Below are 25,126 nucleotides of genomic sequence, written 5' to 3'. Positions count from 1 at the left end.
ATATAGATAATATTCTTTATTGGCCAACCCTGATTGACCACAATAGCCAGAGCATCTTACCTGGTATGACGACCAGCCTAGTCCCTCTTCCAAAGAAAATCTTACTATTTGCATAGTTAGACACAGTGCATTCTGCCTTAGCAAAAACATGACTTCCTATTTCTATCAGCCAGCATAAGTTCCTTTAGAAAAGCTAAATCTCTAGACTTTAGGTTTAAAACCGCCAAGAATCAATTCTTGGAGATCAGAAACTTCATTTGGACATCTGTACCCATCAAATGCTATCCTTGGGAATCTAGTTTCTTCTTTGGAGGTGTGAATTCTATCCCATAATTTCTTCAATCAAAGTTTTCCCTCTTATTCACCTTGTCTTACTTCTAGCCAGGTTCTCCAAAGTAGAGCTTTGATTTCTTAACAGACACAAAGAAGACAGGACAGAAAGCCGTAGCAATGAAAAAAGTACTGCTTTAATTTCCTAAAAGGTTTTTCTCCAGATGTGGTGGAAAAAAGCCATCAAATACACCTGCCATTAAGTTTGTCCACGAAATCAAAGCTTCCTTTAGAACTCTGGACGTATTGAATATTATTATGAAGGCTCTAGTTTCTTCCTTGGAAGTGGAAAGCCACTCGCTGCTGTTTCCAGATTCTTATTGCCCTTCCAGTTTATTCTTGTAAATTTATTGGAATTTAATTCATTTTTTTAAAAAAGGAGGGTTTTTTTAAATGAAAAATGCTAACTAGAACTAAGATAAAGGAACAGAAGGAAAGAAGAGAAAAAAGAAAACAAGCAAAAAGTCAAAAGTATAAAAAATGGAAAGAAAGGGAAGGAGTTTCAGATTTCCTTTACAGAACTTTTTAATACCAAGGACAGTCTTTTGTAGACCAGAAGGGGAAATAAACAGCTGAAACTTACTTGGTATGACAACCAGCCTTGTCCCACTTCCAAAAAAAACCTTAAAGCCTCCAGTACCATACACAGTGTTTTCTCTCTTGACAAAAACTTGTCTTCCTGTTTGTATCACCATTTAAAACTTTCCTTTTGAAAAGCTAAACGACTAAATTTTAGGATTAAACTGTTAACAATGGCTGATGCAGGATTATCAAATATTTGATAGTTGTTTCGTGGCAACAAATATAAGTGGAAAGAAATGGAGAGGGATAGAAAGGAAGAAGAAAGAGAGAGAGAGAGAGAGAGGGAGAGAGAGGGAGAGAGAGAGAAAGAAAGAAAGAAAGAAAAAGAAAGATAGGAACAGACAGAAAGTGGAAAGAACAGAGAGAGACAGAGAGAGGAAAGAGAGAGAGAGAAACAGAAAAAGAAAGAAAGAGATGGAGAAAAAGGAATAGAGGAAAAGAAAGAAACAGAGAAAGAAAGACTGAGATAAACAAAGCAGAAAAAGAAGGAAAGAAGGAAGAAATGAGAAACAAGGAAGGAAGGAAGGAAGGAAGGAAGGAAGGAAAGAAAGAAAGAAAGAAAGAAAGAAAGAAAGAAAGAAAGAAAGAAAGAAAGAAAGAAAATGGAAACTTCAATCGTTCTTAAAAATGTATCACCACCACAATATCACTCACTCGGTGTAACATGCAGTTTCATCCCAGCACCAAAAGCGAATTTGCTGCTTACTCCTCCATAATAGACACATTGATTTAAACCTTTGCAACATCTCTCTCTACAATATTTCTACACTATTCATTATTCTGCCACTGCCTGATGAACAAATGGATTAATAAGTTTATTCCAAAATCAAAAGTCATCATTGAACAGAACACCATGAAGGTCTTTCTGCCTCTTCTTCTACTACTTCTACTTTCTACTTTATGTGGACTGCCTGGAGGCTACAAAAGAGACGGATGGGATCATTGGAGAGCTGGACCATGACAGATAATATGAGCTAAGAAAGCACCCACTTGCACTGACCACCACAGCAGAAATAAAGACCAAAAACTTACTTGGCGTGACAACCAGCCTGGTGCCACTTCCAAAGGTGACCTTCCCGATCCCACTGGTATACACAGTGCTTTCTGTCTTAACAAATACATGTCTTCCTACTTCTACTAGCAGCTAGGACCTTCTCTTAATCAAACTAAAGCTCTAGACTTTAGGAATTAAATGTCAAAGACTGAAGCCACTGGGAATCTGAATCAAAATTTGGACATCTGTAGGTATAATATTATTTTCTTTGTGATCTAGTGGTTCTTTGTTGGTTTTTTTTTTAGGGGGGGGATGAGTGAATCTACACTCCGGCCTTACCATCAATTAATTTCCAGACTCTTTTCAGGCACTTCAAGTCTCTTTTTTACAATGCTCATCCAATTGGAAGGAAGAAAGAAAGGAAGGAAGGAAGGAGGGAGGGAAGGAAGAAAGAAAGAAAGAAAGAAAGAAAGAAAGAAAGAAAGAAAGAAAGAAAGAAAGAAAGCTGGAATCATTTAAAATCTAAAGTCATCATTGAATGTAATTACATGAAGGTCTTTCTTGTAGAGGCTACAAAAGAGATGGATGGAATAATTGGAGAGCTGGACCATGCCAGGTAACAGGAGCTGAGACAGCACCTACTTGCACTGACCACCACAGCAGAAATAAAGACCAAAAACTTACTTGGTGTGACAACCAGCCTGGTGCCAGTTCCAAAGGTGACCTTCCAGGTGCCACTGTTATACACAATGCTTTCTGTCTTAATAAATACATGTCTTCCTACTTCTACCAGCAGCTAGGACCTTCTCTTAATAAAACTAAAGCTCTAGACTTTAGGAATTAAATGTCAAAGACTGAAGCCACTGGGAATCTGAATCAACCTTTGGACATCTGTAGGTATGAAACCCTTTTCTTTAGAAAAGCTTCCTTTAGAAAAGCTAAATCTCTAAACATTAGGATTAAAATGTCCAAGACTGAGTTATTGGCAATCAGAAACTTCATTTGGACATCTGTATCCCTGTACACACTAGGGATCCAGTTTCTTCTTCAAAGTTTTCCCTCTTATTCACCTCGTCTTACTTCTATCCAGGTTCTCCTAAGTAGAGCTTTGATTTCTTAATAGACATACAAGACAGAAAGCCTTAGCAATGAAAAAGTACTGCATTAATTTCCTAAAGGGTTTTTTTCTCCAGATGGGGTGGAAAAAAGCTATCAAATACACCTGCTATCAAGTTTGTCCACAAAATCAAAGCATCCTTAATACCAATGACAGTCTTTTGTAGACCAGAAGGGGGAAATAAACATCTGAAACTTACTTGGTATGACAACCAGCCTTGTCCCACTTCCAAAAAAAACTTTAGAGGTTCCAGTGCCATACACAGTGTTTTCTCTCTTGACAAAAACTTGTCTTCCTGTTTGCATCGCCATTTTAAACATTTTTTTAAAGCTTGTACCATTTGATAAAATGCGTTAGTTAGAAAAGATGCGTTCAGACTACGTCAGCTACCATGCAAAAAGGAATTGTAAGATCGATCTCAGTATTGACTCACTTTAATTAAAAAATATAACCTTATCAGAAAAAGGAGAAGGAAAGAAAGCAACAAAAAAAGAGAAAGAAAGAGGGAAATAAGAAAAAAGAGAGACATGAAAGAGAGGGAAAGAGAGAGAGAGAGAGAAAGGAAAGGAAAGAAGGAAGGAAGCAATGGTGAGAGAGTGCAAAAGACAGACAGAAAGAAAGAAAGAGAAAGAAAGAATGATGGGAAGAGAGAGAAAGTGGAAGGAAACATAGAGAGAGAGAGAGAGAGGAGAGAGAGAGAGAAAGAAAGAAAAAGAAAAAAGAAAAAGAAAGAAAGAAAGAAAGAAAGAAAGAAAATGGAAACTTCAATCGTTCTTAAAAATGTATCACCATAGTATCATTCATTAGGTTTCATGGCAACAAATGTAAGTGGAAAGAAATGGACAGGGATAGAAAGAAAGAACAAAGAGAGAGAGAGACAGAGAGAGAGAGAGAGAAATAAAGAAAGATAGGAACAGACAGAAAGTGGAAAGAACAGAGAGAGATGGAGAGAGGAAAGAGACAAAGAAAGAAAGAAAGTGGAAAGAGAGAGAGAAACAGAAAAAGAAAGAGAGAGATGGAGAAAGAAAGAATAGAGGAAAAGAAAGAAACAGAGAAAGAAAGGAGATAAACCAACAGGAAAAAGAAGGAAGGAAGAAAGAAAGAAAGAAAGAAAGAAAGAAAGAAAGAAAGAAAGAAAGAAAGAAAGTAAGTAAGTTCAAATGCTCTTAAAAATGTACCACCACAATATCACTGACTTGGTATAACATGCAGTTTCGTCCCGGCACCAAAAGTGAATTTGCTGGTTACTCCTCCATAATAGACACATTGATTTAAACCTTTGCCACATCTCTCTCTACAATATTTCTACACTATTCATTATTCTGCCACGCCTGATGAACAAATGGATTAATAGATTTATTCCAAAATCAAAAGTCATCATTGAACAAAACACCATGAAGGTCATCATTGAATGTAATTACATGAAGGTCTTTCTTGTAGAGGCTACAAAAGAGATGGATGGAATCATTGGAGAACTGGACCATGCCAGATAATAAGAGCTGAGACAGAACCTACTTGCACTGACCACCAGAGCAGAAATAAAGACCAAAAACTTACTTGGCATGACAACCAGCGTGGTGCCACTTCCAAAGGTGACCTTCCTGGTGCCAGTGTTATACACAATGCTTTCTGTCTTAACAAATACATGTCTTCCTACTTCTACTAGCAGCTAGGACTTTCTCTTAATAAAACTAAAGCTCTAGACTTTAGGAATTAAATGTCAAGGACTGTAGCCACTGAGAATCTGAATCAACCTTTGGACATCTGTGGGTATAAAATCCTTTTCTTCTTGCTCTAGTTTCTTTTTTGGATGAGTGAATCTACACTCTGGCCTTACCATCCATTAATTTCCAGACTCTCTTCAGTCACTTTGAGACTCTTTTTTACAATGCTCATCGAATTGGTCTATTCAGAAAAATACCTTGGAATGTAACATTTGTTTCTGAGATGCCTAATTGATAGTTTCTGAATGGTTATGGAAGCAATTCAGGTGTAATAGACTGAATATGCTGTATGTTGGAAATAGATGGGAAAGAGGAAGGAAGGGAGGAAGGGAGGGAGGGAGGGAGGGAGTCTGGGAATAAGGAAGGAGGGGTGAAAGAAAGAAAGAGAAAAAGAGAAAGAAGGAAGGAAAAAGGAAGGAAAGAAAGAATGAGAAAGAAAGAAGGAAGGAAGGGAAAAAGTAAGGAAGGAAGGAAAGAAATTAACATAGAAAGAAATATAGTTTTGATAATTACTGAAGATTTCATATCAATTGGAGAGGGGGGAATGAGCATGGAAGAGACCCTCTTGCACTCACCACTATGGTCAGGGTAACTTACTTGGAATTATGATCAACCTCATCCCACTTCCAAAGATGACTTTCCCAAGGTTGCTGGTATACACAGTGCTTTCTACCTTAACAAAAACATGCCTTCCTATTTCTATAAATAGTCGTTACTTTATTAAGAAAATCTAAATTTCTTGAGTAGGATTAAAATGACCAAGACTGAGTTCTTGGCAATCAGAAGCCTCATTTGGACATCTCTACCCATCAAATATTTTCATTTGGGATCTAGTTTCTTCTTCGGAGGTGATGAGATATCCTATAGATTTATTGGAATTCAAATTTGTTTAAAAGAAGTTTGAAACTAACTGGACCTAAAATAAAAGAAAGAAAGAAAGAAAGAAAGAAAGAAAGAAAGAAAGAAAGGAAGGAAGGAAGGAAGGAAGGAAGGAAGGAAGGAAGGAAGGAAGGAAGGAAGGAAAGAAAGAAAGAAAGAAAGTAAGAAAGAAAGAAAAAAGAAAGAAAGAAGAGGAAGGAAGGAAAATGTTAGTTAATCACTGAGGATTCATATAAATTTTAGGTGGGATGTGTAAGGCAGTCAACCTCTTATAGATATAGATATAAGTATATAGAGATATATAGAAATGATAGACACAGAGAGAGAAATATAGCTATAGATATAGAATTTATTGGCCAAGTGTGATGACCACAATAGCCAGAGCAACTTACTTGGCATGAAGGTCAGCTTTGTCCCTCTTCCAAAGAAAATCTTATCATTTGCATTGTTAGACACAGTGCATTCTGCCTTAGCAAAAACATGACTTCCTACTTCGATCAGCCAGCATGACTTCCTTTAGAAAAGTTAAATCTCTAGACTTTAGGATTAAAATGTGCAAGACTGAGTTCGTGGGAATCAGAAGCTTCATTTGGACACCTGTAGCCACCAAATACTATCCTTAGGGATCTAGTTTCTTCTTCTGAGGCATTGATATATGCTCTAGATTGATTGGAATTTAAATTTCTTTAAAAGAGGCTGTAAACTAACGGGAACTAAGGTAAAAGAAAGGAAGGAAAGGAAACAAAAGGAAAAATAAAAAGCAGAAAGAAAGAAAGAAAGATAAAAGCAGAAAGAAAGAAAGAAAGAAAGAAAGAAAGAGAGGAAGGAAGGAAGGAAGGAAGATAAATAGATGTTAATTTTGAGAAATCACTGAGGATGCATATTAATTTGGGGTGGGATGAGCAAGGAAGGCATCCTCTTATAGATATAGATATATACATATAGAGATATAGATATAGAGATAGAGAGATGATAGATAGATAGATAGATAGATAGATAGATAGATAGATAGATAGATAGAGACAGACAGAGATGGAGAGATAGAGAGATGATAGATAGATAGATAGATAGATAGATAGATAGATAGATAGATAGATAGATAGATAGATGAAATAGATATAGAGATAGATAGATAGATAGATAGATAGATAGATAGATAGATAGATAGATAGATAGATGATAGATAGATAGATGATAGATAGATAGATAGATAGATAGATAGATAGATAGATAGATAGATAGATAGATAGATAGATAGATAGATGATATAGATATAGATATATAATTCTTTATTGGCCAACCCTACATGACTTCCTACTTCTATCAGGCAGCATAAGTTCCTTTAGAAAAGCTAAATCTCTAGACTTTAGGTTTAAAACAGCCAAGAATCGATTCTTGGAGATCAGAAAATTCATTTGGACATCTGTACCCACCAAACACTGTCACTAGGGATTCAGTTTATTCTTTGGAGGTGTGAATTCACTGTCTGCCATTTTCTATCCCATAATTTCTTCAATCAAAGTTTTCCCTCTTATTCACCTCGTCTTACTTCTAGCCAGGTTCTCCTAAGTAGAGCTTTGATTTCTTAATAGACACAGACAAGACAAGACACAAAGCCTTAGCAACGAAAAAGTACTGCTTTAATTTCCTAAAGTGTTTTTTTCTCCAGATGAGGTAGAAAAAAGGTATCAAATACACCTGCCATCAAGTTTGTCCATGAAATCAAAGCATCATTTAGAAATCTGGACGTATTGAGTATTATTATTATGGCTATTAACACCATGAAGATCTTTCTGCTTCTACTACTTCTACTTTCTACTTTATATGGACTGCTTAGAGGCAACAACAAGAGATGGATGGGGTCATTGGAGAGCTGGACCATGCCAGATAATAGGATCTAAGACAGCACCCACTTGCACTGACCACCAAAGCAGAAATAAAGACCAAAAACTTACTTGGCGTGACAACCAGCCTGGTGCCACTTCCAAAGGTGACCTTCCTGGCGCCAGTGTTATACACAATGCTTTCTGTCTTAACAAATACATGTCTTCCTACTTCTACTAGCAGCTAGGACCTTCTCTTAATCAAACTAAAGCTTGAGACTTTAGGAATTAAATGTCAAGGACTGTAGCCACCGGGAATCTGAATCAACTTTTGGACATCTGTAGGTATGAAATCTTTTTCTTCATGCTCTAGTTTCTTTTTTGGATGAGTGAGTCTACACTCTGGCCTTACCATCCATTAATTTCCAGGCTCTTTTCAGTCACTTCAAGATTCTTTTTTGCAATGCTCATCTAATTGGTCTATTCAGAAAAAGACTTTGGAATGTAACATTTGTTTCTGAGATGCCTAATTGATAGTTACTGAAATGGTTATGGAAGCTATTCAGGTGTAATAGACTGAATATGCTCTATGTTGGAAATAGATGGGAAAGAGGAAGGGAGGGAGGGAGGGAGGCTGGGAAGAAGGAAGGAAGGGTGAAAGAAAGAAGGAGAAAAAGAGAAAGAAGGAAGGAAGGAAAAAGGAAGGAAAGAAAGAATGAGAAAGAAAGAAGGAAGGAAGGGAAAAAGTAAGGAAGGAAAGAAAGAAATTAACATAGAAAGAAAGATAGTTTTGATAATTACTGAAGATTGCATATCAATTGGGGAGGGGGGAATGAGCATGGAAGAAACCCTCTTGCACTCACCACAATGGTCAGGGTAACTTACTTGGAATTATGATCAACCTCATCCCACTCCCAAAGATGACTTTCCCAACGTTGCTGGTATACACAGTGTTTTCTACCTTAACAAAAACATGCCTTCCTATTTCTATAAATAGTCGTGACTTTATTAAGAAAATCTAAATTTTTTGACTAGAATTCCAATGTCCAAGACTGAGTTCTTGGCGATCAGAAGCTTCATTTTGACCTCCGTAGCCATCAAATACTATCATTGGGGATCTAGTTTGTTCTTCGGAGGCATTGATATATACTCTAGATTTATTGGGATTTAAATTTCTTTAAAAGAAGCTATAAACTAACTGGAACTAAGATAAAAGAAAGGAAGGGAAAAAAACAAGCAAAAACAAACAAAAAGCAAAAAGATAAAAGCAAGAAAGAAGGAAAAAGAAAGGAAGAAAGAAAGGAAGGAAGGAAGAAAGGAAGAAAGAAAGAAAGAAAAAGAGGAAGGAAGGAAGATAGATGTTTTTTGATAATCACTGAGGATGCATCTAAATTTGAGGTGGGATAAGCAAGGAAGGAGCCCTCTTATAGATTAGATAGATAGATAGATAGATAGATAGATAGATAGATAGATAGATAGATAGATAGATAGATAGATAGACAGACAGACAGACAGACAGACAGACAGACAGACAGACAGACAGACAGATTTCTAGTCTTTAGGATTAAAACAGCCAAGAATCAATTCTTGGAGATCAGAAGCTTCATTTGGACATCTGAACCCACCAAATACTGTCACTAGGGATCTAGTTTCTTTCTTTGAAAATGTTAGTTAATCACTGAGGATGCATATAAATTTGGGGAAGGATGAGTAAGGAAGGCACCCTCTTATAGATATAGATATATAGAGATATATAGAGATGATAGAGAGAGAGATAGAAATATAGCTATAGATAAAGAATAATTGGCCAAGTGTGATGACCACAATAGCCAGAGCAACTTACTTGGCATGACGACCAGCCTAGTCCCGGTTCCAAAGAAAGTTTTATAATTTGTATTGTTAGACACAGTGCTTTCTGCCTTAGCAAAAACATGACTTTCTACTTCTACCAGCCAGCATAACTTCCTTTAGTAAAGCTAAATCTCTAAACATTAGGATTAAAATGTCCAAGACTGAGTTCTTGGTGATCAAAAGCTTCATTTTGACCTCCGTAGCCATCAAATACTATCCTTAGGGATCTAGGTTCTTCTTTTGAGGCATTGATGTATCCTCTAGATTGATTGGAATTTAAATTTCTTTAAAAGAAGCTATAAACTGGGGAGTTCCGGTTCCGGCGGCGGCGGCGACGGGCAGCTCTTTGCCCGCTCCGGCTCCCCGGTGGGCTTCCCCACTCCTTGGGGGGCACAGGACACCCCGCAGAGGGGTCCTGCCGGAGGGGCGGCATCGCGGAGGTCTCCTGCAGCGGCGGCAGCCGGCGGGGGCTCTCTCGCGCGCCCAAGGCACCGGGGAGCAAGCTCGGAGGGCGCATCGCGTTTCCACGCCTCGCGCCTCGCTACAAGCCGACTGGAGAATGCTACAATTGAAGGAAGCAGCTGCGGTGCGGTGAGGTTGCCTCTCTCTTCATCCCTTACTTTGCATGAAGATTTGATTCAGCTTTTAAAACTTTAAAACAACTTTCGGAGCATTTTGGAGGTGCGGCTGGAGGGAGGGGGGTTTCCCCCCCCCCCCTTGGACAAGCGGCAAGAAACAATTTTGCTCTCAGCCCCCGGGGAAGGAGGAGGGGGGAGAGCCAACGAATGAAGCCTCACTTAGGCTGAGATGATTTTCTTTTCAATTTAATTTTACATATTACAATGATTTGAGGACTTTTGGAACTTTCTAAAACTTTGTTACGCCTCTGTGCCCAAAACTGGCAGGGCAAGATGGCACACTTCCGTTGTCTTTATGAACTCTGAAACCTGACTCCACCTTTAAAATTCAGGCTTCCGGTCTTTGTCTCCGTGTCTCCCAGAGGAACCTCTTGTGGATTGGTATTTTTTTAACCTTCTAGGGGAAATTTTCTATCTATTGCCAGACTTATTGGAGAGATTCTCTTCTGCCTGGTTATTCTGCTCCCGGATTCACCTGGCTACCCTTCTTTTCTAATTGCTTACTTCATATTTGGACTGAACTTTTAACGTTATAAAGGATGGCATCTAAAAGACCCCCTCCTGGAAAACCTGGCTTTGCCACTTCTGCTCCAACATCCGCAACATCCAGTCCAGCCACACAGTCAAAGATAACAGAACTGATGCACCATAAGACTACAGAGATGGACTTTCAACAAATGCTTCAACAAATTCTACAGGGCCAGGAGGAAATCAAGAAACAGTTAAGGGAAATGAAAGATGAAATTAAAGAAAATCAAGCCCAAATATATAAGAACTCACAAAGACTGAATCTTGTGGAAGGGGGGGTGGAGGAGGTGAGGGGGGGGGTGGAAGCCGTGCAGAAAGGGAACAAAGATCTTGACATCCAACAGATGAAATTAGAATTTGAGAGAATGTCCTATTATCTTAGATTTCAAAATGTTATAGAAGAAGATGGGGAAAATATAAGGGACATCATGACAAACATTCTGGCTGACTATACACACAAAGAAAAACAACAGATGGGGTGGGATATAGATCTGGTTTATAGAGTGAACTCAGCTTATGCTAGAACACACAATTTACCCAGGGAGGTTCACATTAAATTCCTTAGAAAAACCACAAGAGATGAAATTCTGGGTGTACAAAGGGGGCAAGCATTGACATATCATGATATGGAGATAACCATTCTGAAGCAGATCCCTAAGAAGATTAGAGAAAAAAGAAAAAATTATTCGCAATTAGCGAATAAATTATACCAGAAAGGGGTGTGGTTTAGATGGTTGATGCCTGAAGGTATGCTGATATTCTGGGAGGAGACAAGAATCAGAATTAATTCACCCATAGAGGCGCAGGCCTTTATGGAAAAAAATAAAACACTCCTAGAGAAACCACCAGACACTACAACGGACACGCAGGACACGGGAGGGGCCAGAGCTCTGCCAGTGGAGGGAGATGGGGCAATAGCAAGAAGACTCAGATCACAGAAATAAATATGAAAATCATATTATTATAAATTGACCGAAAGTGAAAATGGAATTATATTTGGATTTTATATTGTAATGTTTAATTTGATTGAATTTAATAATAGAACTAATATGCTGATTATAATCAATTATATACTAATGCATTATATATAAATGTACGCTATGGGTATGGAGGGAGGGGGGCCTCACACACTTTGCAACTGCCAAAATTTGTATACCTGTCCATTTACCCTTTTCCCTATAAATTTTGAAAAACCAATAAAATTTTATTACAAAAAAAAAAAAAAAAAAAAAAAAGAAGCTATAAACTAACTGGAACTAAGATAAAAGAAGGGAAGGAAAGAAAGATAACAAAAACGAACAAAAATCAGAAAGAAAGAAAGATAAAAGCCAGAAAGAAGGAAAAAGAAAGAAAGAAAGAAAGAAAGAAAGAAAGAAAGAAAGAAAGAAAGAAAGAAAGAAAGAAAGAAAGAAAAAGAGGAAGGAAGAAATATCTTTTTGATAATCACTGAGGATGCATATAAATTTGGGGTGGGATGAGCAAGGAAGGTACCCTCTTATAGATATATACATATATAGCTATAGATTTAGGTATAGATATAGATATAGATGATATAGATATAGAATTCTTTATTGGCCAACCGTGATTGACACCAATGGCCAGAGCAACTTACTTGGTATAACGACCAGCCTCGTCCCTCTTCCAAAGAAAATCTTACTATTTGCATAGTTAGACACAGTGCATTCTGCCTTAGCAAAAACATGACTTCTTACTTCTATCAGCCAGCATAACTTCCTTTAGATAAGCCATATCTCTAGACTTTAGGATTAAAACAGCCCAGAATCAATTCTTGGAGATCAGAAGCTTCATTTGGACATCTGTACCCACCAAATACTGTCACTAGGGATCTAGTTTCTTCTTTGGAGGTGTGAATTCACTCTCTGCCATTTTCTATCCCATAATTTCTTCAGTCAAAGTTTTCCCTCTTATTCACCTCGTCTTCCTTCTAGCCAAGTTCTTCTAAATAGAGCTTTGATTTCTTAATAGAGGAACACAATACAGAAACCCTTCACAATGAAAAAATACAGCTTTAATTTCCTAAAGTATTTTCCTGCAATTGTGGTGGGAATAAGCTATCAAGTACACCTGCCATCAAGTTTGTTCATGAAAAGGTCCTATACATTTATTGGAATTTATTTTTTTAAAAGAAAGAGGATACTAAAATTAACTAGAACTAAGATAAAGGAATGAAAAGTTAAGAACTATGGGAAAGAGGGGAGGATGGAGGAGGGGGAAGGAAGGAAGGAAGGAAAGAAGGAAGGAAGGAGCTAAATTTCTTATTGCCCTTCCAGTTTATTCCTGCAAATTTATTGGAATGTAATTCATTTTTAAAAAGGGAGGGTTTTTTTAATTCAAAAAGCTAACTAGAACTAAGATAAAGGAACAGAAGGAAAGAAGACAAAAAAGAAAACAATCAAAAGTCAAAAGTATAAAAAATGGAAAGAAACAGAAGGAGTTTGAGATTTCCTTTACAGAACTTTTTAATAGCTATGAAAGTCTTTTGTACACTAGAAGGGGGAAATAAACAGCCAATTGCTGCCATTTTCTATCCCAAAATTAAGACTATTTCCAGAGTCTTGTTGGTCATCCCATTTGCTCCTGTAATTTTTTGGGATTTTATTTCTTTTTCTTTCTTTAAAAGGAGTTTAAACAACTAACTAGAACTAAGATAGAGGAACGGAGGGAAAGAAAAGAAAAAAAAGAAAGCAAGCCAAAAGTATAAAAAATGGAAAGAAACAGAAAGTGTTTCTGACTTCCTTTGCAGAACTTTTTAGTACCAATTACTCTCTTGTGTAGAACAGAAGGACAAAATAAACAGCTAAAACTTACTTGGCGTGACAACCAGCCTTGTTCCACTTCCAAAGAAAACCTTAAAGGCTCCACTGCTGTACACAGTGTTTTCTCTCTTGACAAAAACTTGTCTTCCTGTTTGTATCGCCATTTTATACTTTCCTTTTGAAAAGCTAAATGAGCGAACTTTAGGATTAAAATATTAACAATGGCTGATGCAGGATTGTCAAATGTTTGATAGTTATTTCATGGCAACAAATGTAAAAGTTAACCTCAATGTTGTGCCATACCACCTATGGGCTAAAGACATGCTCTCCTGTATCCAGAATCCCGGCCTGGATTGTCCCTTTCTTGAAAGTAACTGAACAGCTTGCCTTGGAGGATCTAATTCTCAATAATTGAGAATAATTGTAAAAACAGAGACTTTTATTCTAGGAAAGCTTGTGTCATTTGATAAAATGTGTTAGTTAGGAAAGGTGCATTCAGAGTACTTCTGTCAGCGTGCAAAAAGGATTTGTAACATAGATCTCAGTATTGACTCACTTTAATAAAAGGAGAAGGAGAAAGAAAGAAAGCAAAAGAGAGAGAGAGAGAGAGAGAGAGAGAGAGAGAGAGAGAGAGAGAGAGAGAGAGAAAGAGGGGGGAAGAGAAAAAGACATGAAAGAGAGGGAAAGAGAAAGAGGGAAAGAAAGGTGGCAGAGAAAAAAGGAAAAAGAAAGAGAAATAAAAGAGGGACAGACAGAGATAGAGAAAGAAAGAAGAGAGAGAGGAAGAAGAAAGATAGGAAGAAATGAATGAAGAAGAGAACAAAAGAACAAAAGAAAGAGAAAGAATGAAAGAAAGAGGAAAGAGAGAGAGAGAGAAAGAGTGAAAGAAATAAAGATAAAAAGAAAGAGAGAGAAGAAAGAGGGAAAGAGAAAGAAAAAAGAAGGAAAAAAGAAGGAAGGAAGGAAGGAAGGAAGAAAGAAAGAAAGAAAGACAGACAGACAGACAGACAGAAAGAAAGAAAGCTGGAATCGTTTAAAATCAAAAGTCGTCATTGAATGTAATTACATGAAGGTCTTTCTTGTAGAGGCTACAACAAGAGATGGATGGAATCATTGGAGAACTGGACCATGCCAGATAATAAGAGCTGAGACAGCACCTACTTGCACTGACCACCAGAGCAGAAATAAAGGCCAAAAACTTACTTGGCGTGACAACCAGCCTGGTGCCACTTCCAAAGGTGACCTTCCAGGTGCCACTCTTATACACAATGCTTTCTGTCTTAACAAATACATGTCTTCCTAATTCTCCTAGCAGCTAGGACCTTCTCTTAATAAAACTAAAGCTCTAGACTTTAGGAATTAAATGTCAAGGACTGAAGCCACTGAGAATCTGAATCAACCTTTGGACATCTGTAGGTATAAAATCATTTTCTTAATGCTCTAGTTTCTTTTTTGGATGAGTGAATCTACACTCTGGCCTTACCATCCATTAATTTCTAGGCTCTCTTCAGTGACTTCAAGACTCTTTTTTACAATGCTCATCCAATTGGTCTGTTCAGAAAAAGACTTTGGAATGTAACATTTGATTCTGAGATGCCTAAGAACTAGTGGATAGTTACTGAAATGGTTATGGAAGCTATCCAGGTGTAATAGAGTGAATATGCTGTATGTTGGAAATAGATGGGGAAGAGGAAGGGAGAGAGGGAGGCTGGGAAGAAGGAAGGAAGAAAAGAAAGGAAAGAAAGAAAACAAAAAAAACAAAAAGCAGAAAGAAAGAAAGATAAAAAGAAAGAAAGGAGAAAGAAAGAAAGAAAGAAAGAAAGAAAGAAAGAAAGAAAGAAAGGAAGGAAGGAAGGAAGGAAGGAAGGAGGAAGAAAGGAAGGAAAGAAGAAAGAAAAAGAAAGAAAGAAAGAAAGAAAGAAAGAAAGAAAGAAAGAAGAGGAAGGAAGGAAAATGTTAGTTAATCACTGAGGATGCATATAAATTTGGGGTAGGATGAGGGAGAGAGGGAGGGAGGCTGGGAAGAAGGAAGGAAAGGTGAAAGAAAGAGAAAAAGAGAAAGAAGGAAGGAAGGAAAAAGGGAAGGAAAGAAAGAAAGAGAAAGGAAGGAAGGGAGAAAGGAAGGGAAAAACGAAGGATAGAAAGAAAGAAATTAATATAGAAAGAAAAATAGTTTTGATAATTACAGTTTCTGTTTTAACAAATACATGTCTTCCTACTTCTACTAGCAGTTACTTCAAGACACTAATTTACAATGCTCATCCAATGTATTTATTTATTCAGAAAATGACTTCGTAAACACAATGACTATATTGTATTCTTTAAGCTCAATTAAAAGATGTGCAACTTCTTAGCATCCAGCAACATAACTGGTTAATTCAGGAAATGTAGCTACTTCAAACATGTTTGAAGCGCAGTTAAAAAGTTGCCCAACCAACCATTACATACAAGTCCACGGAGATTCTCAGCCATCCAGGTCATGGTTGTCAACAAAGGTGCTTTTTTTTCCAATTTCCTTTTGAAAATCACCTTTGGGACAGCACATGCAAGCTTCCTCAAGCACAACAGAAGTACATTAATGTACACTACAATATTCGTGGGCCAACTTACTTGGCTTAATGATCAATCTTGTGCCAGATCCCCAAGTGATCTTGAAAGTATTATCGTTCACAATGTTACAGCTCCTTACAAAAACCTATTAGTTTAAGGAAAACTTCACTACTCTTACCAATTATTTTTGAACTGGTCGCCATGATATGAAAAAGACATGAGACTCTAGAGTACAGAGAAGAAAGGAAAAAAAATTGGACACTGGAGGCTAAAATATATGAACGTTTGCTTCATGAAAAGAAGGACTAGGGGAGACTAGGGGAAAACTTCACTACTCTCACCAATTATTTTTGATCTGGTCGCCATGACATGAAAAAGACATGAGACTCTAGAGTACAGAGAAGAAAGGAAAAAAATTTGGACACTGGAGGCTAAAAAATATGAACGTTTGCTTCATGAAAAGAAGGACTAGGGGAGACTAGGGGAAAACTTCACTACTCTTACCAATTATTTTTGATCTGGTCAGCATGATGTTAAAAAGATGTGGAGACTCTAGAAAGAGTGCAGAGAAGAGCAGCAACGGAGATTGGGGGACAGGAGGCTAAAAAACATAAACAATGGTTGCAGAAACTACATAGGTCTAGTTTAATGAAAAGAAGGGGCAGAGGTGGCATGATAGCAGTCTTCCAATATCTCAGGGGATGCCACAGAGAAGAGGGAGTCAAGCTATTCTCCAAGGCACCTGAGGGCAGGACAAGAAGCAATGGGTGGAAACTAATCAACGAGAGAACCAACCTAAAATTAAGGAGAAATTTCCTGACAGTTGGAACAATTCATCACTAGGAGAGCTTGCCTACAGAAATTGTTGGTTCTCCAAGACTGGAGATTTTTAAGAAGAGATTGGAAAGCCATTTGACTTTTTCCTGAGCAGGGTATGGACTAGAAAACCTCCAAAGCCCCTTCCGACTTTTTTAGTCTGTTATTTGGTTAATAACTTACTTGGTGTTATGATCAGCCTAGTCCCACTTCCGAAGATGACTTTATAGGTGATACCATCATACACAGTGCTTTCTGCCTTAGCAAAAACATAATCTGTATCTCTTTCAGTAATCGTAACTTTTTTTTTTTTAGAAAAGCTAAATTTCTCAAGTTTAGGATAAAAGCATTAAAGACCCAGTTCTTGGAGATCAGAAGCTTCATTTGGACATCTGTACCAATCAAATACTATCACTAGGGATCTAGTTTCTTCTTTGGAGGTGTGAATTCAGTCTGCCATTTTCTCTCTAAAAATTTAGAGGATTTCCAGGTTCTTATTGGGCTATCCAATTTGTTCAGGAAAATATTTTCTAAATTTATTGGACTGTACTTTTTAAAAGAAGGCAAAAACTACCTAGCCCAGTACTCTTCAACAACTTCATCAACGATTTGGATTAGGGGATAGATGGGGAATTAATCAAATTTGCAGATGACACCCAACTGGCAGGAATAGCCAACACTCCAGAAGATAGGCTTAAGATACAGAAGGATCTTGACAGATTTGAACATTGGGCGCTATCTAGCACAATGGAATTGAAATTCAGTGTTGAAAAAAGTAAGATTCTACATTTAGGCAAGAAAAACAAAAATGCACAGGTACAGTATAGGTGGTACCTCGCTCAATAGTAGTAACTGTGAGAGGGATCTTGGAGTCCTAGTGGACAGCCATTTAAACAGGAGCCAGCAGTGTGCAGCAGCTGCCAAAAAAGCCAACACAGTTCTAGGCTGCATCAACAGAGGGATAGATTCAAGATCACATGAAGTGTTAATGCCACTTTATAATGCCTTGGTAAGGCCACACTTGGAATATGGCATTCAGTTTTGGTCACCACGATGTAGAAAAGATGTGGAGACTCTAGAAAGAGTGCAGAGAAGAGCAACAAAGAGGATTAGGGGACTGGAGGCTAAAACATATGAAGAACGGTTGCAGGAACTGGGTATGTTTAGTCTGATGAAAAGAAGGACTAGGGGAGACATGATAGCAGTCTTCCAATATCTCAGGGGCTGCCCCAAAGAAGAGGGAGTCAAACTATTCTCCAGAGCACCTGAAGGTAGAACAAGAAGCAATGGGTGGAAACTAATCAAGGAGAGAAGCAACTTAGAACTGAGGAGAAATTTCCTGACAGTTAGAACAATTAACAACTTGCCTGCAGAAGTTGTGAATTCTGCAACACTGGGGTTTTTAAAGAAGATGTTAGATAACCGTTTGTCTGTAGTGGTTTAGGGTTTCCTGCCTAAGCAGGGGGTTGGACTAGAAGACCTCCAAGGTCCCTTCCAACACTGTTATTCTGTAAGTAGAACTAAGGTAAGGGAAAGGAAGGAAAGAAAACAAAAACATATCTAAAAGTATAAAAAATATATAAAGAATCCAAAGGAGTTTCAGGTTTTCTTTAGAGCAATTATGATTATAAAGGACCCTCTTGGGTCAACCAGAAGGACAAGATAAAGGGCTAAAACTTACTTGGCTGGACCATCAGCCTAGTCCCCCTTCCAAAGAAAACCTTGTCATATCCACTGTTAGACACAGTGCTTTCTGTCTTGACAAAAACATGCCTTCACATTTGTATCAGCATCTATAGCTTCCCTTTGAAAAGCTAAATCACTAGACTTTAGGATTAAAATATAACAGTTGCTATGGCCGGATTGTCAAATCTTCTTCTTTTTTAATATCTCAAATCAATGTGTGAACAGTGTGGCACCTAATGAAATTAATCATAATTATTACATTCAATCAACTCATGTATTTCTAGAAATAATACATATTTATATTAGATTACAGTCCATCCTCATTCAATTATTCCAAGATTGTCAAACCTTCTTGATGGCTGTTTGATGCCAACAAATTTAAAAGTTAAATTCAGTGTTGTGCCATATCACAAATGGGCTAAAGAGAAGCTCCCATATATCCAGAATCACTGCCTGGCTTGTTCCTCTTTTGAAGGAGACTGGGCAACTTTGGAGAATAATTGAAGAAAGAGAGACTTTTCAGTCTGCAAAAGCTTATGCTGTTCGCTAACATTTGTCAAGTGGAAAAGGTGCTATCGAAGTACTTCTCTTATAGTGCAAAAAGTAATTGTAACATTTATTTCAGAGTTTACTCGCTTTAATCAAGAAATTAGCCCTGTCTCAAAAAGAAGGGAAAAGGAAAGAGGAAGGAGAAGGAAAAAGCAACCAGAAAAAGGGAAGGGAAAAAGAATAAAGAAACAGAAAATAAAGGGAGGATACAAAGAGGAAGAGAGAGAGAAAAGAAAAAGAAAGATGAAAGAAAGAGGGAGAGAGAAAATGAAAGGAAAGAAAGAAATATAGACAGGAAAGAAGGACGGAAAGAAACAAAAGAAAGAGAGAGATAACAAAAGAAAGAATGAAAGAAAGAAATAAAGAAGGATGTCAGGAAAAAAGAAAAAGGAAGAGAAAGAAAGGATGAAATAAAAGAGAAAAAAGAAAGAAAAGGGTAGATGAAAGAGAAAGAAAGAAAGAAAAGGAAAGAAAGAATAAGATAAAATGGAAAGAAGGAAGGAAACAAAATAAACCAACAGAAAGAAAGAAAGAAAGAGAAAGAAAGAAAGAACAAAAGAAAAAAGGGAAGGAAAGGTGAGAGAAAAAAGAAAAAGGAAGAGAAAGAGAGATAGAGAAAGAAAGAGAGAGAAAGAAAAAAGAGAGACAGAAAGAGAGAGAGAGAGAGAGAGAGAGAGAGAGAGAGAGAGAGAGAGAGAGAGAGAGAGAAAGCTTGAATTACTTTAAAAATGTATCCTCATAATATCACTCACTTGGTAGAACCTGGAGTTTCGTCCCAGCACCAAAAGTGAGTTTGCTGCTTCCTCCTCCATATTAAACACATTGGTTCAACCCTTTGCAATATCTCTACCTCCAGTTATCTCCACACGGTTCACTACTTAGTTTACCAGCCTGATGAGCAAATGGGTTGACAGGTTTGTTTCCAAATCTAGAGCCGCCATTGACCTGAACCATATGAAGGCCTTTCTACTTTAGGTGGGCTTGGCCCAGAGGCTACACCAGGAGACCTGTAGGATAACTGTAGAACTGAACCATAACAGATAATAGGAGCCAACCCTCTGGCACTGACCACTACGGTAGAAATAATGGACAGAAACATACTTGGCATGACAACCAGCCTGGTCCCACTTCCAAAGAACACCTTTTTGAATCCAGATGATCCACTGTGCTTTTTGCCTTAACAAAAACATGGCTTCCTATTTGTAGCAGCAGCTAGAATTTCCCTTTGAAAAACTAAACCTCTAGACTTTAGGATTAAAATGCCAAACACTGTCCCTACTGGAAATCTGAAGGAACATTTGACAGCCGTAGGTATAAAATATCTTTCTTCGTGGTCTAATATCTTCTTCGGAGGCGTGAATCTACTCTGGCCTTTCCATCAATTCATGTCCATTCAGACATTTCAAAGACTCTTACTTACAGGGCCATCCATCCGACTGGTCTGTTTAGAAAAAATACCTTGTAATTAAACATATTTTTTTCTTCTTGTGATGGCTAATGACTCGTTCAAAGTTATTGAAGTGGTTATGGAAGCTACCCAGTGGAAAAAGACTAGTTCCAACAGAATGAGGGAATATATGTTAGAAATAAATGAGAAGAAAGAAAGAAAAGAGAAAGAAAGAAAGAAGGAAGGAAGGAAGGAAGGAAGGAAGGAAGGAAGGAAGGAAAGAAGGAAGGAAGATGTTAGCTTTGATAATCACTGAGGACGTATATAAATTTGGGGTGGGATGAGCAAGGAAGGGACCTTCTTCTGTAGATATACAATAGATATAGAATTTTTTTTTTTTTTTTGCTTTTTCCAAACTAGTATTGAATACAAATTAACCAAAGTTACTAATTACTATAAAACTTAAAGTATTGACCATAATATAAAAATAATGGTGATAAGAACAAATTATTATCGTTACAACTGTGAGTACAACTGCTTTACACAATTACAGATATTAAAACCAATAGCAGGCAATGTAGCACAGAGAATTATAAAAGCTAAATATGTAAGCCAATATAGAAGGCTGTAAAACTACAAATATATGTGTGTTGTTTTTTTTGGTGTTTGTTGTTGTTGTTTCTGTTTTTAAAGGTAAAAATGCTTAATAAAAACTATTTTTTTTAAAAAAGGAAGGAAAGAAGGAAGAAAAAAGAAAGAATCATTCCCCCACTCTGTAAGGACTACAACTCCTCCATCCTATAAATATACTGAATCATAGCATCATTAAAAGAGCTGTCACTGTCTCCTACAATGCAAATTCTAATAGTTGTGAAGACACTTATGGAAACTATCCAGGTCTAATAGACTAGTAACAATAGGCTAAATGACCAGAACTAGATGGATAAGAAAGAAAGAAGGAAAGAAAGAAAGAAAGAAAGAAGAAAGAACAAAAATAAAGAAAGAAGAAAGAAGAAGGGAGGGAGGGAGGGAGGAAGGAAGGCTAAATGACCAGAACTAGATGGATAAGAAAGAAAGAAAGAAAGAAAGAAAGAAAGAAAGAAAGAAAGAAAGAAAGAAAAAAAACAAATCAAGAACAAAAATAAAGAAAGAAGAAAGGGGGGAGGGAGGGAGGGAGGAAGACTCACCGAGGATGCCTAAAAATGGGGGGGATGGGATGAGCAAGGAAGAGACCCCCTTGTGCTGACCACAATGGTCCAGGGTAACTTACTTGGCTTGATGACCAGCCTAGTCCCACTTCCAAAGAAAATCTTATCATTTCCAGTGTTAGACACAGTGCTTTCTGCCTTAGCAAAAACATGGCTTCCAACTTCTATCAGCCAGCATAGCTTCTTTTAGAAAAGCTAAATCTCAAATTTTAAGACTAAAGACTCAATTCTTAGACTCTGGAAGCTTAATTTGAACATCTGTACGTATCAAAGAAAGAAAGAAAAAGATAGATGATAGATAGATTGATGATAGATAGATAGATAGATAGATAGATAGATAGATAGATAGATAGATAGAGGATAGATAGAGATAGATAGATAGATAGATAGATAGATAGATAGATAGATAGATAGATAGATAGATGATAGATAGATAGATAGAGATAGATAGATGATAGATAGATAGATAGATAGATAGATGATAGATAGATAGATAGATAGATAGATAGATAGATAGATAGATAGATAGATAGATAGATAGATAGATAAAAAAGGGGAGGAAGGGAAGGGGGAAAGAATGGAAAGAAAAAGAAATAAGGATATTTTCTCTGCAACAATTATTACTTTAAGAAACCTTCCTGTGTAGAGTGAAAAGATAAAACTTACTTGGCAGGACAACCAGCCTAGTCCCACTTCCAAAGATGACATTGAAATTGTTATACACAGTGCTTTCTGCCTTGACAAAAACATGACTTCCTATTTCTATCAGCCAGCATAACTAAATCTCTAAACTTTAGGACTGAAATGTGCAGGACTCACTTCTTGGAGATCAGAAACTTCATTTGGAAATCCGGAGGAGACAAAGAGGAAGAGAGAGACAAAAAGAGAGAGAAAAGAAAAAGAAAGATGAAAAAAGGAGAGAGAAAAGGAAAGGAAAGAAAGAAATATAGAAAGGAAAGAAGGACGGAAAGAAACAAAAGAAAGAGAGATAACAAAAAAAGGATGAAATAATGAAATAAAGAAGTAAAGAAAGATGTCAGGAAAAAAGAAAGAGAAAGAAAGGATGAAATAAAAGAGAAAAAAGAAAAAAGGAAGATGAAAGAGAAAAAAAGAAAGAAGCAAAGAAAGATGTCAGGAAACAAGAAAAAGGAAGAGAAAGAAAGGATGAAATAAAAGAGAAAAAAGAAAAAAACGAAGATGAAAGAGAAAGAAAGAAAAAGATAAAAAGGAAAGAAGAAAGGAACCAAAATAAACTGACAGAGATAAAGAAAGAAAGGAAGGAAAGAAAGAAAGAGAAAGAAAGAAAGAAAGAAAGAAAGAAAGAAAGAAAGAAAGAAAGAAAGAACCAAAAAAGGGAAAGAAAGATGACAGAAAAAAGAAAAAGGAAGAGAAAGAGAGAGAAGGAAAGAGAAAGAAAGAAAACAGAGAGACAAAAAAGAGAAAGAAGGAGAGAGAGAGAGAGAGAGAGAGAGAGAGAGATTGAGAGAGAGAGAGAAAGCTTGAATTACTTTAAAAATGTATCCCCATAATACCACTCACTTGGTAGAACCTGCAGTTTCGTCCCAGCACCAAAAGTGAGTTTGCTGCTTCCTCCTCCATATTAAACACATTGGTTCAACCCTTTGCAATATCTCTGCGTCCAGTTATCTCCACACGGTTCACTCCTTAGTATACCAGCCTGATGAGCAAATGGGTTGACAGCTTTGTTTCCAAATCTAGAGCCTCCATTGACCTTAACCCCATGAAGGCCTTTCTACTTTAGGTGGGCCTGGCCCAGAGGCTACACCAGGAGACCTGTAGGATAACTGTAGAACTGAACCACAAGAGATAATAGGAGCCAACCCTCTGGCACTGACCACTACGGTGGAAATAATGGACAGAAACCTACTTGGCATGACAACCAGCCTGGTGCCACTTCCAAAGAACACCTTTTCGAATCCAGATGATGCACAGTGCTTTCTGCCTTAACAAAAACATGCCTTCCTATTTGTAGCAGCAGGTAGAATTTCCCTTTGAAAAACTAAACCTCTAGACTTTAGGATTAAAATGCCAAACACTGTCCCCACTGGAAATCTGAAGGAACATTTGACAGCTGTAGGTATAAAATATCTTTCTTCGTGGTCTAATATCTTCTTCGGAGGCGTGAATCTACTCTGGCCTTTCCATCAATTCATGTCCATTCAGACATTTCAAAGACTCTTACTTACAGGGCCATCCATCCGACTGGTCTGTTTAGAAAAAAGACCTTGTAATTAAACATATTTTTTTCTTCTTGAGATGGCTAATGACTCGTTCAAAGTTATTGAAGTGGTTATGGAAGCTACCCAGTGGAAAAAGACTAGCTACAAAAGAATGAGGGAATATATGTTAGAAATAAATGAGAAGAAAGAAAGAAAAGAGAAAGAAAGAAAGAAAGAAAGAAAGAAAGAAAGAAAGAAGGAAGGAAGGAAGGAAGGAAGGAAGGAAGGAAGGAAAAAAGGAGGGAAAGAAGGAAGGAAGGAAGGAAGATGTTAGTTTTGGTAATCACTGAGGATGTATATAAATTTGGGGTGGGATGAGCAAGGAAGGGACCTTCTTCTGTAGATATACAGTAGATATAGAATTCTTTTTTTTTTTTGCTTTTTCCAAACCAGTATTAAATACAAATTAACCAAAGTTACTAATTACTATAAAACTTAAAGTATTGACCATAATGTAAAAATAATGGTGATAAGAACAAATTATTATCGTTACAACTGTGAGTACAACTGCTTTACACAATTACAGATATTAAAACCGTTAGGAAAGCAATGTAGTATAGAGAATTATAAAAGCTAAATATGTGAGCCAATACAGAAGGCTGTAAAACTACAAATATAGTTATGTGTCTTGTTTTTTCTGGTGTTTGTTGTTGTTGTTTCTGTTTTTAAAGGTTAAAATGCTTAATAAAAACTATTTTTTTTAAAAAAGGAAGGAAAGAAGGAAGATAAAAGAAAGAAGGGATTCCCCCACTCTGTAAGGACTACAACTCCTCCATCCTATAAATATACTGAATCACAGCATCATTAAAAGAGCTGTCACTGTCTCCTACAATGCAAATTCTAATAGTTGTGAAGACACTTATGGAAACTATCCAGGTCTAATAGACTAGTAACAATAGGCTAAATGACCAGAACTAGATGGATAAGAAAGAAAGAAAGAAAGAAAGAAAGAAAGAAAGAAAGAAAGAAAGAAAGAAAGAAAGAAAGAAGAAAGAAAAAGGGGGGAGGGAGGGAGGGAGGGAGGAAGACTCACTGAGGATGCCTAAAATGTGGGGGATGGGATGAGCAAGGAAGAGACCCCCTTGTGCTGACCACAATGGTCCAGGGTAACTTACTTGGCTTGATGACCAGCCTAGTCCCACTTCCAAAGAAAATCTTATCATTTCCAGTGTTAGACACAGTGCTTTCTGCCTTGACAAAAACATGACTTCCTACTTCTATCAGCCAGCATTGCTTCTTTTAGAAAAGCTAAATCTCTAGACTTTAAGACTAAAGACTCAATTCTTAGACTCTGGAAGCTTAATTTGAACATCTGTACGTATCAAAGAAAGAAAGAAAAAAGATAGATAGATAGATAGATAGATAGATAGATAGATAGATAGATAGGTAGGTAGGTAGGTAGGTAGGTAGGTAGGTAGGTAGGTAGGTAGGTAGGTAGGTAGGTAGA

The 25,126-nt window shown here is 37.2% G+C and overlaps 1 protein-coding gene across 3 annotated transcripts in view; it reads right to left on the bottom strand.

Moving 5' to 3' along the window:
* Positions 1-25,126, bottom strand: part of LOC309400509 (T cell receptor alpha chain MC.7.G5-like) — a 233,387-nt gene that overhangs the window by 88,044 nt on the left and 120,217 nt on the right. Inside the window, exon 1 of one of the 3 annotated variants that reach the window (XR_014176669.1) lies at positions 22,979-23,040. Coding sequence is in view for 1 of the 3 variants with exons in the window: in XM_081969043.1 (XP_081825169.1) it covers positions 5,345-5,397 (53 nt within the window). In the remaining 2 variants the exon portion in view is untranslated. Of the gene's footprint in view, positions 1-5,344; positions 5,398-21,501; positions 21,558-22,978; positions 23,041-25,126 lie in introns of those variants that run through there. The other 2 variants (XR_014176670.1, XM_081969043.1) reach the window with 2 other exon arrangements.

This window comes from Natrix helvetica, assembly GCF_964273705.1.
Source record: "Natrix helvetica genome assembly, chromosome: W".
In the NCBI taxonomy this organism is placed as follows: Eukaryota; Metazoa; Chordata; class Lepidosauria; order Squamata; family Natricidae; genus Natrix; species Natrix helvetica.
Note: the sequence above shows the minus strand (reverse complement) of the source record. Positions and strands in the feature narration are given on the sequence as shown.